This window comes from Amblyraja radiata, chromosome 27 (genome assembly GCF_010909765.2).
Source record: "Amblyraja radiata isolate CabotCenter1 chromosome 27, sAmbRad1.1.pri, whole genome shotgun sequence".
NCBI lineage: Eukaryota > Metazoa > Chordata > Chondrichthyes > Rajiformes > Rajidae > Amblyraja > Amblyraja radiata.
In genome coordinates, this window is record NC_045982.1 from 26,424,798 (window position 1) to 26,439,737 (window position 14,940).

Consider the following 14,940-nt stretch of genomic DNA (forward strand, 5'->3'; position numbering starts at 1 on the left):
TACAGGCACATTAACACAACAACACAACAAATACAATAAATGATCGGTTATACGAGGTAACCATCCCAAGGTAGAGCAGACCGTGCAACTTGAACAAAGTCCACAGTAAACGGGTGCGGAGGTGGGAGTGCGGCTGGGGTGGAGCAGACCGGTTCAAGATCCTGATGGTTGTACGGAGGGGGCTGTTCTTTAACCTGGAGGGAGCGGTTCTCAGACTCCTGTATCTGCACAGAATGTTGCCTGGGTTAGGGGGTATTAGCTACAGGGAGAGATCAAACAGACTGGGGTTGTTCCCTCTGGAACGCTGGAGGTTGCGGAGAGACCTGATAGAAGTATATAAAATGATGATAGGGTAGACTGTCAGAAGAAGCTTTTCCCCAGGAGGGCATAGCTTTAAGATGAGAGGGGAAAAGTTTAAAGATGTGCGGGGCAACTTTTCTTTTACATGCACAAAGATGGTTAGGGTTAGTGGTTAGTTAGATGGTTAAATGCACAAAGATAATTTAATGATCAGCGAGAACACGCTGCCAGGGTTAGTGGTTGAGGCAGATACGATAGTTGCATTTAAGAGGCTTTTGGATAGTCACATGAATATGCAGGGAGTTCTTGTGCTGTACTGTTCTATATTCTATGTTCATAAGAGACTATGACCAAGTGCTGTTAAATGGGATTATTAGGGATCGAATTTAATGATCTGCGAGAACATGTGAGTTTGTTTCTTTGCTCCATGGCACCTTGATCATTTCCCTGCTGGCAGTCTCCAGGGAGGTTATTTGGAGTTGCCTTGTGAGGTGTTCCTTCATGAGCTGGGTGGGCCGCCAGCTGGTGTCGATGTGTAGAACTCAAGGACGGGCTCCTTTATTGTGGCTGCCAACAACAGCCTTGCCCTGGACTGGACTGGACTGGGGCTGCAGAGTACATGGGTAAGGCAGCAATCAGCCTGAGTAGGTGAACGACTCCTGCTGCCGATCCTGGCACAGCTTTTGTGGATCCTGACCAACAGTGCCCGGAGACCTCTGTGAGTGGAAATTCTCACCTGGAAATGGTTGCTATAGTAATTTAGCCCGTGTTGTATTGATTTTGCATTTCAGTGTAGGTATGTTGCAAAGCCTACCTGAAGCGTCGTTGAAAATCTGCCGCTGCGGTTGTGCGCGATTTTGGCGCCGTTGAGAGGGGGGCGGGTTTAAAACGCGATTTTCTCTAGGCTGTTCAAATCGAAGATGTTCAGCTTAGTTAATTATTAACGAAAAATCGCTGGAAGACCCCGTCGCAAAAGCTATTATTAGTTTTAAAGGCCTCGTATAATAGTTATAGTAGTTTAAAAATCAATCTCTAAACCCGCGACCGCCAGCAACCGCAGGGTCTCATAAAGCAAACCACAGAAGGTATGCTGTATATTTTTACATTAAAAAGGGCTTCTAAAGATCCCTTTATACAAAGTTTAATATTGCGAGTAGCTCATTTTGGGCCCATTATATCCCGCAGTATTTTTCTGGGCATTTGGGGCACAAATCTACCGCAATGTGAACGTTCTAAACCAGCGCGTTCCACAGGGACCCACTGGAAAGCTGATTTAAATGGGCATTTATTTACAGCAATTGAACACTGAATTCCTTCCATTTGGCCTATAAATTAATGTAAATGAGATTTAAAAATCATGTTTTATTGTGAATTATTTGTGAATATTATTTGGACATTTAGGCTATTTAAAAATGTTAATCATTAATTAAGAAATGGATAGATGTTTAGATCTAGTAATTGAAGTCTGAAATTAGCTACAATTAGGTAACTAACTAATTATATGCTTTAATTTCAGGTCATCCAAGTAAGATTATTTTATATTTGTTTCAGAATGCTTCAATCTATGATAACTGAAAATTTCATTCAGTTCTCTTAATTTTGAAGAAAGTTATGGGCTTTTGACTGTTCACGATCACAGCTTTTTTGTTATGTCCATAGAAAATCAATAGGGAACAAGATGCTAATTTCCGAGTATGAAAATGGCCATAACTTTTTAAATACTTGAGATATGAAAGTGAATTAGGTGTCAAATTAAACTTATTTTTATGCTTTATCTGATGGGATAAATTACAGACTTGATTTTTAAAATCTCAAAATTTTGTAACATTGCTATTCAGTGTGTGAAAATAAACCAGTGCCAGACAATCAATTGTCTATGGACTGTGATCATCGACAATTAAAGACAGAAATTGCCATTTCAGAAGTCAGGAAGTAAGAAATAGTTTTGTGCATGACACTGAGGCCACTGTCAACGGGACAGGCCTCAATATCTCCAAAGGTCAACCTCACAAACCGGTCCGCTAACCATTCTCCCCAGCCTCTCCACCATTCTGCCAGGTGCCACTGTGGTGCAACTGGCAGAGCTGCTACATCTCGCGCTAGAGGCCCAGGTTCAATCCCAGGGACCATGGGATGAAATGGCCAGTGATTGACCAGGTGTTACCCGCCAGCATCGATGGTGCCAGAGTGGAGACAGTCAAGAGCTTCAAGTTCCAAGGTTCAAATATCACCAACAATCTGCCCTGGTCCAACCACCTTGAATCTACACCAAGAAAACACACCAACATCAGAAGATGAAGATTGTTCAGCATGCCTCCAATAGTCAGGAGTGTAATATTGCCATATATCTCAAAACCAAGCAATGAAATTCTTACTCGCAGCAGCTCCACAGATATGTAAACATAGTACACTGTAAACACCTTGATAAACAACAAAATTCAGTATTTATATAAAAAAACAATAATGGCGCAAAATAGGCAAAAACAATGGTATACGAAAATGCTGGAGAAACTCAGCGGGTGCAGCAGCATCTATGGAGCGAAGGAAATAGGCAACGTTTCGGCATTTTTGTGTACCTTTAATTTTCCAGCATCTGCTGTTCCTTCTTAAACAGATAAAATCAATGCCTCCGTCGACGCAGTTTGGAGGTTTCAGTGTTTAATAACCTAATGGTTGTAGGGAAAAGCCGCTCCCGAACCTGGACATTACATTTTTTAGATTTGAACATTTGATCAGGGCAAAGGAAATATAAATCAGTATCTCTTAAGCCACAATGATGCATTGTACATGGATAGGAAAGGTTTAGAGTGATGTGGGCAAATGGGACCAGTTTAGATGGGATATCTTGGTCAACATGGGCTGGTTGGGCCGAAGGGCCTGTTTCCATGCTATATGACTAATACTCTATGAGCTACTAGTCAGACACAAACTCAGATTAAATCCACAGAATACTTGGGTCTGAACTGTGACTAAATCCACTTCAGATACCAATTGTGGATTTTGCCTTTTTGATCTATTTTGTAACTCCATTCATCATTTGCGAGAAAGAAACCACATTGTGTGGTGAACCGTGGGCCAAGGTGTTGGTGAGAGGGGCGTGCAGCCTTCAGGAGGTCTCATCAGGGACTGGGGAGAGTTGGGAAAACCTGCTGGGAATAAATCCCACGGGATTGCGTGGATAAAGAGCAGTGCCCTCCTCCACATCCCCACTGTGTTCACCTCTCAACCAGATTACCCAGATCTCTGATCTTGCTGTGTGTAAATGTCACATTATAGACTTTCATGACGCCTTGTTGGTGAGGAAACTGAGGACAAAAGTTTAATGTGAAGGGGGAAACATTTCACAGGAACCCTTTTCACACAGAGGTGGGTATATGGAATGAGCTGCCAGAGGAGGTAGTTGAGACAGGCACAATCACACTGTTTAAAAGACACTTGGACAGCTGCATGGATGGGAAAGGTTTGTAGGGATATGGGTCAAATGCAGGCAAATGGGACTGGCTGAGATGTTCGGCATGGATTAGTTAAGCCAAAGGGCCTGTTTCTGTTTTGTATGACTCTTAATGACACATAAACTGTTTTGAACATCCTTAAATGTAGACGTCGACAAACATTGCTGCCGATATCACCTAAAGCACAGTATCTCCTCGGCATGCTGCTCCCCATACTGAGGCACTACTGCAGATTCAACCCCCAGGGTTCTCGATGACATTCCACCACAGAGTCCTGACTCAAAGCGACAAGTGCCAGCATGGGTAGATCCTGTGCACAGGGCGTTCGTGCCTTGGTGACTAATAAAGATGATGGATTTAGTGCTGAGTGTATTTGATTGCCTGAAGAAAAATCTCAACAAGGATTGTAAATTTATACAAACGTATCAATGCAGCTCATTACAGAGCCATTCACTGACTGAAGGCCCCAGGGCCCAGTACTGGTATACTGCATACAGCTTAACTAATTTCACAGTAAATATCAGTATTCTGACAGAAGCCGTTAATAATCCTCAGCAACTGTTCATTTATTTTCCTTCCGCCTCACTGTGGGAGAAGGTTCTTGGTGATGTTGAAAGGACAATGGAAAGGTTCAGATAGAAAGTGTTAATGAAGCCCAAATGCTTCCTCCTATCCATGTCCTCCAGAGATGCTGACTGACCCGCTGAGTTACTCCAGCATTTTGTGTCTTTCCTCCTCCTCTACCTTGCTGTCTTTCTGATCCCTGAATCTAGGCTTGTTTCATTCATTAAGTCCACACCAGGTGAGGGGTGATGCAGGTAAGAGATTGGTGCAGGTGAGGGGCTTTGAGTAGGCGGTGGCCTTGGGGTGCGTGGGCTGTAGGGGTAAGTGGAAGATTCGGGCAGATGGAGGTCGGGTAATTGTGGATTTGTGTAGGTGATGGATTGGGGCATGTGAAGAAATTAGGGTATGTGAGGTTTTGTGTAGTTTAGTTTTAGTTCATAGTGATTAGTGATACAGCACAGAAACAGGCCCTTCAGCCCACAAAGCCCATGCTGACCATGAATCACACATTCCTACACTTTGTTATCCCACTTTCCCCATCTACTCCCTACACACAAGGGAATTTATACAGGCTAATTAACCTACTGACCCACATGTCTTTTGGATGTGGGAGGAAACTGGAGCAGGTGGAGGAAACCCCCGTGGTCATAGGGGGAACATGCAAACTCCTAGATGGGGTTTGGGATAAGTGGGAGGTTGAGGCAGGTGTGATTTGGGGTAGATGGGGGTATAGATGTGTGGAACCTGAGACTCAGACTAATAAACAGATAACAGCTACAAATTGGACTTGAGGTGACACTCCTGAGGCTACACACCCTGTGCCTCCTCCTCATGGGTTCAGAGGTTGCAGACCATGACTCTACCTTCCTGTCTGCATGAAGACAGGGCCATGATGAACGGATTGTGGGATTCATTGCTATTGTGATGGAACATTGAACATAGGACAGTACAGGCTAAGAGCCAAATGTCTGTGCCAAATGTAATGCCATCTCTTAGGGGGAGCTATCTGCTCATAATCCATATTCCTCTATTCCTTGCATATCCATATGCCGATCCAAAAACCTCTTAAATGCCACTATTGCATCTGCTACAACCACCAACCCTGGCTTGGCGTTGTAGGCACTCACCACTCTCTCTGTAAAAAAGTTGTCCTGCGCATCTCATTTTAACTTTGCCCTTCTCACCTTAAAGCTATTCCGGCTAATGTTTGTTTTTTTTCTCCATCTCCACTACCCTAACTACGCCACTCATAATACTATAAACTTCTCTCAGGCCTCCCTGCAACCTCTAGCATTCCAGAAAAAACAATTCAAATCTGTCCAACCTTTCCCTGTAGCTAATACCCCCAAATCCCGGCAACATTCTGGTAAACCTCCTCTGCACCCTTTCCAAAGCCTCCACATTCTTCTTGCAATGGGGCGACTAGAAATGCATGCAATATTCCAAATGCGGTGTAACGAAAGTCCTATCAAGCTGACATCCTGACTCTTATACTTAATGCCCCGACCTATGAAGGCAAGCATAGCATATGCCTTCTTTACCATTGTATCTGCTTGTGTTGTCACTTTCAGGGAGTTATGGACTTGGATCCCAAGGTCCCTCTGTATATCAATACTGTTGAGGGAGGTGTTAGGATGCGATTGCTGACAGTCCCACCCCAACCTCACCACCAGCACAGGCTGTTGACACTTGCAGACATTCCAAGTGTCCAAGAGATCCATGTTCCTCAGTTCTGGCCTCCATCTCCCTCGGATCTTCCTTGCTCTGTCATCTTCTGGCCTAAAATTCCCATTGCATATCTCCCTGCCTCTCCACCTCCATTACGAGCGTCTTTGAAACCTGCCTCTTTGACTGTGGTTTGGTCTTGTGCTGCATTATATCCACATGTGGCTCACGGTCACACCTTATGTGATCTGATCACCCTCCGGTGTATCGCCATGGGATGTGTATAGATGTTATATAAAGGTGTTATTTAAATGCAATTTATCGGGTCTGTGGCTTGAGCTGACATATGTGATCTGCTTCTGTACCATCCCCCAAAGAAGTCATAATTTCCTTAATTTTCTTCTTTTAGAAAGTAACGAATACATAAAATGTGTGTGGCAGTTTTTTTTACACAGAGGGATGTGGGTGCCTGACACGCACTGCCAGGGATGGTGGTGGAGGCAGATACGACAGTGATGTTTTTAAGAGGCTTTTAGATAGGAACATAGATATGCAGGAATTGGAAGGATATGGATCTTATGCAAACGGAGGAGATTAGTTTACCTTGGATCATGTTCGGCATGGGCACGGTGGGCTGAAGGGCCGGTAACTGTGCCGAACTGCTCTATGTTCTATAAAAAATACTCTGCTCTGCTTAAAGAAGCTTCTGTGAGAGAAAGGTTAAGAGCTCACCGTGTGCTGATGAACTCCCTCCAGCCATGCTGGCATTACCTGACGACAAAGTGAACAAAAGCTTTAATAATCTGTTTGCAGTTCCCGGTGAGTGCCACTCAACATAACCGCCCTTTATAATTTAGCCTTCCAGTACTGATGCTCCCTGCCTAACTATTGCAGTTTACTCCCGGCACACATTGTGTCAGGAATTTTAATAACAGCCTTCTTCAGACCTGCTGGTTATTCTAAGCAGATTTCAGAGGTATCTTGAGGCCTCAGCATTCTGGCTGCTGTTGTTTTCTGGATTTATATAACACTGCAGTGGTCTGCAGCAAACACAAGCAGGTAAAGCCGAGCACTTCCATGTAAAAAGCCGAGGCTTTCAGAAGCAGTGGGACATCCCATGGCCTCGATTCATACACAGCCGACAGTAACCCCAATGTGTACCATTGATGCCGCTTGAGAATTCACCAGCAGTGACAGGATCTATAGCTGAGGAAATGGTGACAGGTAATAATGATAGAATTGGGTCAAGTCAACGTGGATTTATGAAATGGAGAGCGTCTCTTTAGATCGATTCATTAATTGAAAGATAGGGCATGGAAACAGGCCCACCAGTCTACATCGACCATCGACCACCCCGTTCACACTAGTTCTGTGTTATCCCACTTTCTCGTCCACTCCTTACACACTAGGGGCAATTAACAGAGGCCAATTAACCTACAAACCCACACATCTTTGGGTTGCGGGAAGAAACTGGAGGTCAAGATCAAACCTTGGGTCACTGATGCCATGAGGCAATTTGATAACTGTTGGAATATTTTGGTGATTATAACTCAGGACCAATAGTGGAGGGTCAGTGGATATATTTGAGAAGGCCTTCATCATGGAGCTTCAAGATTATTAAACAAACTCAGAGTGGAAGGTATTGGCAGGGTTGGGGGGGGGGGGGGGGGGGGGGGGGTGGAAATCTCTTGATGTGGATTGAGGATTGGTTAATGAACAATGAGCAGGAAGAATAAAGGGGTAAGTTCCAGATGGGGATGCATCACGGATCGTTGCAGGGACGGTCATTTTTTAGTTGAAGCCGGTTGCGATGCTAGTTGAAGGTGGTTGCCGGAGGTTGCAGGTGGTGGAAGGTCTTACCTTCCTCTACATGCAACCTCCGGCAACCACCTTCAACTAGCATCGCAACCAGCTTCGACTAAAAAATGACCGATTTTTAAAATGGCATCCTATTTTTAGTCGCGGCTGGTTTTGAATTTTTTGAAATAATCAGCGGAATATAGAAGAAGCAGAAACCACTTTCGACCATTAGGGAGACTGACAAAAACCTCCGGGAACCGCACGGAAACCTTGGCTGGGGCGCAAAGTCTCCAGAGGTTTCCGTTCAGGTTTCCTAAGTGGGACAGGGACCCTAATTGTTCATGATCTAGATCAATGGACGAAGACTAACCACATGGAGATCAGAGCCTGAAGAGATACTGTGCCTTGTTAGTGTCAATGCAAGCAAAAGCAAGTGAGAATTAATGAGACTTCTGTGGAACATCAAAGTATAGAGTGTTTAATAGAGTTTGACACTACAGTAATGGATGTGCCCATGACCACGCGAGGCACAGCTGAGGTGCAGTTAACTACCTGTAGTGTCTCGTTGCCTCGATCAGTAGATGAAGAGGTTTCAATGTCTTTCCACTGAACACATCAAACCAGGTGACATGACTTTGACTGTCTGCTCACCTGATACTTGGCTGTAAGTTCCACACCTGTTATCTCTGAATGTCCCACCTACTGTTCTTTTATGAAGACAAAAGGAACTGCAGATGCTGGAATCTTGAGCAAAATACATAAGTGCTGGAGGAACTCAACGGACCAGGCAACATCAGTGGAGGGAATAGACAGGTGACACTTCGTGTCGGGACCTTTCTGCAGACTATACCGATTGGTATCTAATTCCACCACCTCCCCTGGCAATGAATTCCAGGTATCAAGCACCGTGTAAAAAATACTTAACGGATCTTCACGTGGTTTCAATATCTTGTTGGATTGAAGGAAAACCAGCCTATTTGTATATTTTCTTCATCACAATAAGAGTTCATAAAGAGGCTACAGAGGCACATAGATAGATCATATATAAGATCTTGAGGGGCTTTGACAAGGTGGATGTTGAGAGATGTGGTAGAATCTAGAACCAGCAGCCTAAGCTGTCACTCATTTAAGGCAGAGATGGTGGAAACCTCGTTTCTCTTAGAACGCCAAGAGTCTGGGTCTCTGCTCCCTAAGGGCAGTGGGAACAGTCTCTGGGGCAGATAGATGGATATTTAATAATCAAATCATAGAGTCTTACAGCATGGAAACAGGCCCTTTGACTCAAATTGCCCACATGTCCCATCTACAGTAGCCCCACCTGCCTGCATTTGGCCCATATCCCTCTAAATCTGTCCTATCCGTGTACCTGTCCAAATGTTTCTTAAACGTTGCAATAGTACCTGCCTCAACTACCTTCTTTGGCAGCTCGTTCAATACACCCACCACCCTTTGCATGAAAAAGTTACCCCTCAGGTTCCTATGAAATCTTTACCCCCCTCACCTTAAAACTATGTCCCCTGGTTCTCGATTCCCCTACTCTGGGCAAGAGACTCTATGCGTCTACCCAATCTATTCCTCTCATGATTTTGTACACCTCTATAAGAGCACCCTTCATCCTCCTGCGCTCCAAGGAATAGAGTCCTAGCCTTGCTCAACCTCTCCCTGTAGCTCAGTCCTGGAAACATCCTCGTAAATTGCATCGTGGCTTGGTTCGGCAACTTGAGCGCCCAGGAACGGAAAAGAATGCAAAAAGTTGTAAACACTGCGCAGTCCATCATCGGCTCTGCCTCAAAAAGGCTGGCAGCATCATCAAGGACTCACACCATCCTGGTCACACACTCATCTCCCCGCTGCCTTCAGGTAGAAGGTACACAAGCCTGAAATCTGCAACATCCAGGTTCAGGAACAGCTTCTTCCCCACAGCCATCAGACTATTAAACTCAACTCAAACAAAAATCTGCTTTAATAGCCTATTGCACTTTATCTGGTTATTTATGTGTGTGTGTGTATATATATACAGTATATATATTCAATAGTATATGGACACACTGATCCGTTCTGTATTTATTTATGCCTACAACATTCTGTTGTGCTGAAGCAAAGCAAGAATTTCATTGGTACACAAAAATGCTGGAGAAACTCAGCGGGTGCAGCAGCATCTATGGAGCGAAGGAAATAGGCAACGTTTCGGGCCGAAACGTTGCCTATTTCCTTCGCTCCATAGATGCTGCTGCACCCGCTGGGTTTCTCCAGCATTTTTGTGTACCTTCGATTTTCCAGCATCTGCAGTTCCTTCTTAAACACAAGAATTTCATTGTCCTGTCTGGGACACATGGCAATAAACTCTCTTGAATCTCGAATGTTGAATCTAAACCTTCTCTGCACCCTTTCTAGCTTGAAAATCTTTCTCACCAACGTCTTATGCAACTGCAGCATGACCTCCCAACTTCTATATTCAATGGTCGCAGTTAGCTATTAGTTTGCCAAAAGATGTAATCCAGCACAACAGGTGATAGAATGTCACCGCCAATTTCTTTGTGTGTTATTGTTGTCCTTTGCCAATGGGTAGTTGGTGCTCCCAAGGTTATAGAAATAGATTGAATAATGCAGTCCAACCCACGTAAAGATTTATCCGCCAACCCCTTGGCAGCGACACAACTGGAACAGGTTGCTTCCAGCAAACGCGTTGGTCCAAAATTAAGTGGGCATAGTCCAAGTGTCCATGGAACTGCATGAAACAGAACTCTCACTGTGACAGTCTGTGCTCTCTGCTCACATTGAACTCTCTACCGCACGCCCCTCAGTAACTGCTGAAGGCAAAGAGGGAATTAAACACGAGATGATTGTAGGTTTAGGTGCTGCAACTAATCGATGTTGTGAACATTTTTTTCCTAATTTTGGCATTTCTATTCATAGCACTTAGCTGTTATATCGGCTGATTAGACAGCAGTTCAGTCCCAGTGAACTCAGCTGGTATCTTCTGCTTTCCAACAGATCAGAGTGAATTAAATGCAGAATTAAATACAGAACAGTTGGATAAAAAGGGGGAAAGCCCACTGCCTCAAAATCCCTCAACATGTTTGCTTAAAGTCCATCCACAGAGCACAGTTTTTATGCCCCTGTCCCACTTAGGAAACCTGAACGGAAACCTCTGGAGACTTTGTGCCCCACCCAAGGTTTCCGTGAGGTTCCCGGAGGTTTTTGTCAATCTCCCTACCTGCTTCCACTACCTGCAACCTCCGGCAACCACCTGCAACCTCCGGGAACCGCACGGAAACCTTGGGTGAGGCACAAAGTCTCCAGAGGTTTCCGTTCAGATTTCCTAAGTGGGACAGGGGCATTATTTAGAGGTCACCTTCCGACACATGTTAGAGGCATCAGGTGTTCTTTGAAAGGGATGTTACATTTGGTTGCTCTGGTGCCTGAACCTCCTGAAATTTGATCGACCGGGTCTTGGATTTTGGGCGTCCACAAATGATGCATGTCTGATGTTGCCATTTTGGGTTTGGTGTCACAAGGGATCTTTCCCCTGCCTCTGGGAAGTGAACAGGAACAGCTGTGGCAAACCAAGCAGAGCCCATGTTACTCTTGTATAATCTGTAAAATAATGTCTGATCAGAGGTCTGCTGGCTAGCAACCACCCAAACAAACCATGGAGCAGCGCTGTGTTGTCAGTCACAAGGAATGGCAGATGCTGGTTTACAAAAAAAGACATAAAGTGTTGGAGTAACTCTGCGGGTCAGATGGCATCTCTGGAGAACATGGATAGGTCGAAGATAGACACAGAATGCTGGAATAACTCAGCGGGTCAGGCAACATCTTTGGAGAAAAGGAATAGGAAAAGCTTTGGGTCAAAACCTTTCTTCAGACTCGACCCAAAACGTCACCTATTCCTTTTCTCCAGAGATGCTGCCTGACCAGCATTTTGTGGCTGTAGTGTAAACCAGCATCTGCAGTTTCTTCCTGAACATGGATAGGTGTGGTTCCAAGTCAGGATCCTTTTTCAGACATGTTCGCAGAGATGCTGGTTGCCGCACTGAGGTAATCCAGCACTTTGTGTCTTTTTCTCCTGAGCATTGGCACTAATGCCAGAGTTCAGGCATTGGGCAGGAGCCGAGAAACATCCCATGTAGCACACATCAGTGGACGACCAGGACATTACACAAGGTCTTCCCATCTCAGTATGTGGCCATTCAGCCCACCATGTCCATGTGAATTTCGTCTCACTTCCCAGTTTTATCCCCATATACACACTTCCGATACTTCCCATTTTAGAATGATGTGATTGAACCTGTTTGACTCCCTTTGGACAGTCCAATCCTGATTACAGTAACTCTCACCAGTCACAGAGCACAAAAACAGGCCCTTCGGCCCACCAAACGGTGCTGATCATCATTTTGCACTGATCCGACACTGAACCCATTTATTCTCCTCACATTCCACGCTGACCATAGATCACCCATTCTCACCCATCAGCGGCTCACCTTAACGAGTTTCTGCCAATGAAACTCTTGCCAATATAGTGAGGGTTTTTGATTCATTGATCGAAAGACACAGCATGGAAACAGGCCCTTCGGCCCACCAGGTCCATACCAACCATCGATTACCTGTTCACACTAGTTCTATGTTATTCCATTATCTCATCCACTCCCTACACACTAGGGGCAATTTACAGAGGCCAATGGATCTACAAACCCACACATCTTTGGGATGTGGGAGGAAACTGAAGCATCCAGAGGAAACCCACGTGGTCACTGGGAGAACGTGCAAACTCCACACAGGCAGCACTCACTGTCAGGATCGAACCCGGGTCTCTGGTGGTCACAGGGAGAAGGTGCAAACTCCACACAGCCAGCAGTTGAGGGGGTTCACAGTGGGGGTGGTGGTGGTGGTGGTGGATTAACTTGCATGCAGTCACAGCTAGGTGGTCTCCGGCACTAAATGTACCCGCTCTTGTTCTCCCCAGAGGCGGCTACAAAGAAACTGCGAAGCAACATACGGAGAAGCACGGAGACAGGGATAGCCGTGGAAATGCGAAACCGGGTGACCCGGCAGGGCAGCAGGGAATCGACGGACGGCAGCACCAACAGCAACAGCTCTGATGGCAAGTGAGTCTCCTCCAGGGGCAAACGGCTCACACGCTGAGTTGGTGGCAATGCCAATCCACGCCAGGAATTAGCAACTCATCCCTCAGTATTGGTAGAGGTTTACTCTTGTCACTTACACAGTGAAGACCTTTGCATGCTATCCAGTCAAATCATACCCTGATCCAGTCAAATCAGCTCCAGTGCAAAATCTCCTCAAACTATGCCTACTTTCTCCTTTCTCCGACAGGGGTCCTGCAACACCCTCTCTCGCTGCTCCCCCTCTGTGATTCCTCTTGCTCTCCAGAGGGGTCTTAACCCAAAGCGCCACCTATTATTTTTCTCCAGAGATGCTGCCTGGCCCGATGAGTTACTCCAGCATTTTGTGTCAAATTATATTTTACACGAGTTTAGTCACACCTTACACAATGAAATCATTACACACACACACAAGCAAATTGTCCCATACGCATGTACAACAGAAACTTGTACAACGAGAACAATACCAGAGTGCCGAATACAGTGTTACACCGTTGCAATGTTACAGTTGCAGAGAAAGTGCAGATAAAGAAAAAATGCAAGCATCACGATGAGGTAGATTGGAAGATCGGAACTACACCCTTCTACACATGCTTCGTTAGATTCTGTTTTTATTTATCTGCTGTGTCAGTGTTATAGAGTCATGCAGCACGAAACAGGGCCTTCTACCCATCGGGTATTATGCTGAGCTACAAATATCTATCTGCACTAATCTCATTTACCAGAATTCAATGTGTGGCCTTGTTTGCATTGATGATTAATGTGATATAATCATTGTGATAAAATCCCGCTATGCAGGGCACACAAGTGTTATACTTGATTATAATTAGAGATACAGCATCGAAACAGGTCTTTCGACCCACTGAGTCAATGCTTATATTACCTGTTCACACTAGACCTATGTTATCCCACTTTTTCATGCACTCCCTACTCACTAGGGGTAATTTCAGAGGGAAATTAACCTACACACCCGCAGGTCTTTGGAAGGTTGGAGGAAACCGGAGCACCAGGAGGAAACCTACGTGGTCACAGAGAGAACGTGCAAACTCTACACGGATAGCCCCCAAGGTCAGGATCGAACTTGGGTCTCTGACGCTGTGAGCTCTCTCTACAATCTGCGCCACTGTGCCGCAATAATTATGTTTAAAGATACAGCATAAAAAAAGGCACTTTGGCCCACCAAGTTCACGCCAGCCATTCACACTGGCCACGTGGCAGTACGTGTGTTCATATTTACCGTGAAGCCTCCGGGCCAAGTCCCCGGCATGATCCCCAGAGGAGGTGAACATGATAACGTCTCGTTAACTCCCTGCCCAGTCACAGTGAAGAGTCAGAGGGTGATAATACGATAATGGCCCTTCAGCCCAATTCGGCCATGCTGACCTGAGCAAGTCCCATTTGCCTGCATTTGGTCCATAATCCCATAAACCTCTCCCATCCATTTACCTGTCCAAATATCCTTTAAACATTGTAATTGTGACTGCCTCCACCGCTTCCTCTAGCAGCTCATAAAACATCAGTAAACCCTCAGTAAAATCTCCGTAAATTTACAATAAACTGTCAGTGAACCTGCAGTAAACCACCTGCAGATGTGCAATAAACATAATACAGTGTCATAAAAAGTAACTGCAAATGCTGGTTCATACTAAATCTTGTGGGTCAGGGAATATCACTGGAGAAATGGATAGATGGTGTTTTGGTTTGGGACCCTTCTTCAGACTGACTAGTTTTTTTTAGTTTTTAGAGATACAGCGCGGAAAATGGCTCTTCAGCCCACCGGGTCCACGCCGACCAGCGATCCCTGCACACGAGTACTATCCTACACCCACAAGGGACAATTTTTACATTTACCATGTCAATTAACCTACAAACCTGTACGTCTTTGGAGTGTGGGAGGAAACCGACGATCTCGGAGAAAATCCGCGCAGGTCACGGGGAGAAGGTACAAACTCCGTACAGACAGCGCCCGTGGTGGGGATCGAACCCGGGTCTCCGGCGCTGCATTCGCAGTAAGGCAGCAACTCTACCGCTGCGCC

General features: G+C 45.3%; 1 protein-coding gene across 1 annotated transcript in view; it reads left to right on the forward strand.

The window, feature by feature from the left end:
* rims3 (regulating synaptic membrane exocytosis 3) overlaps positions 1-14,940 on the forward strand; it is a 60,407-nt gene that overhangs the window by 23,201 nt on the left and 22,266 nt on the right. Inside the window, exon 3 of the mRNA XM_033045508.1 lies at positions 12,748-12,889. Coding sequence (XP_032901399.1) covers positions 12,748-12,889 — 142 coding nt within the window. The remainder of the gene's footprint in view (positions 1-12,747; positions 12,890-14,940) is intronic.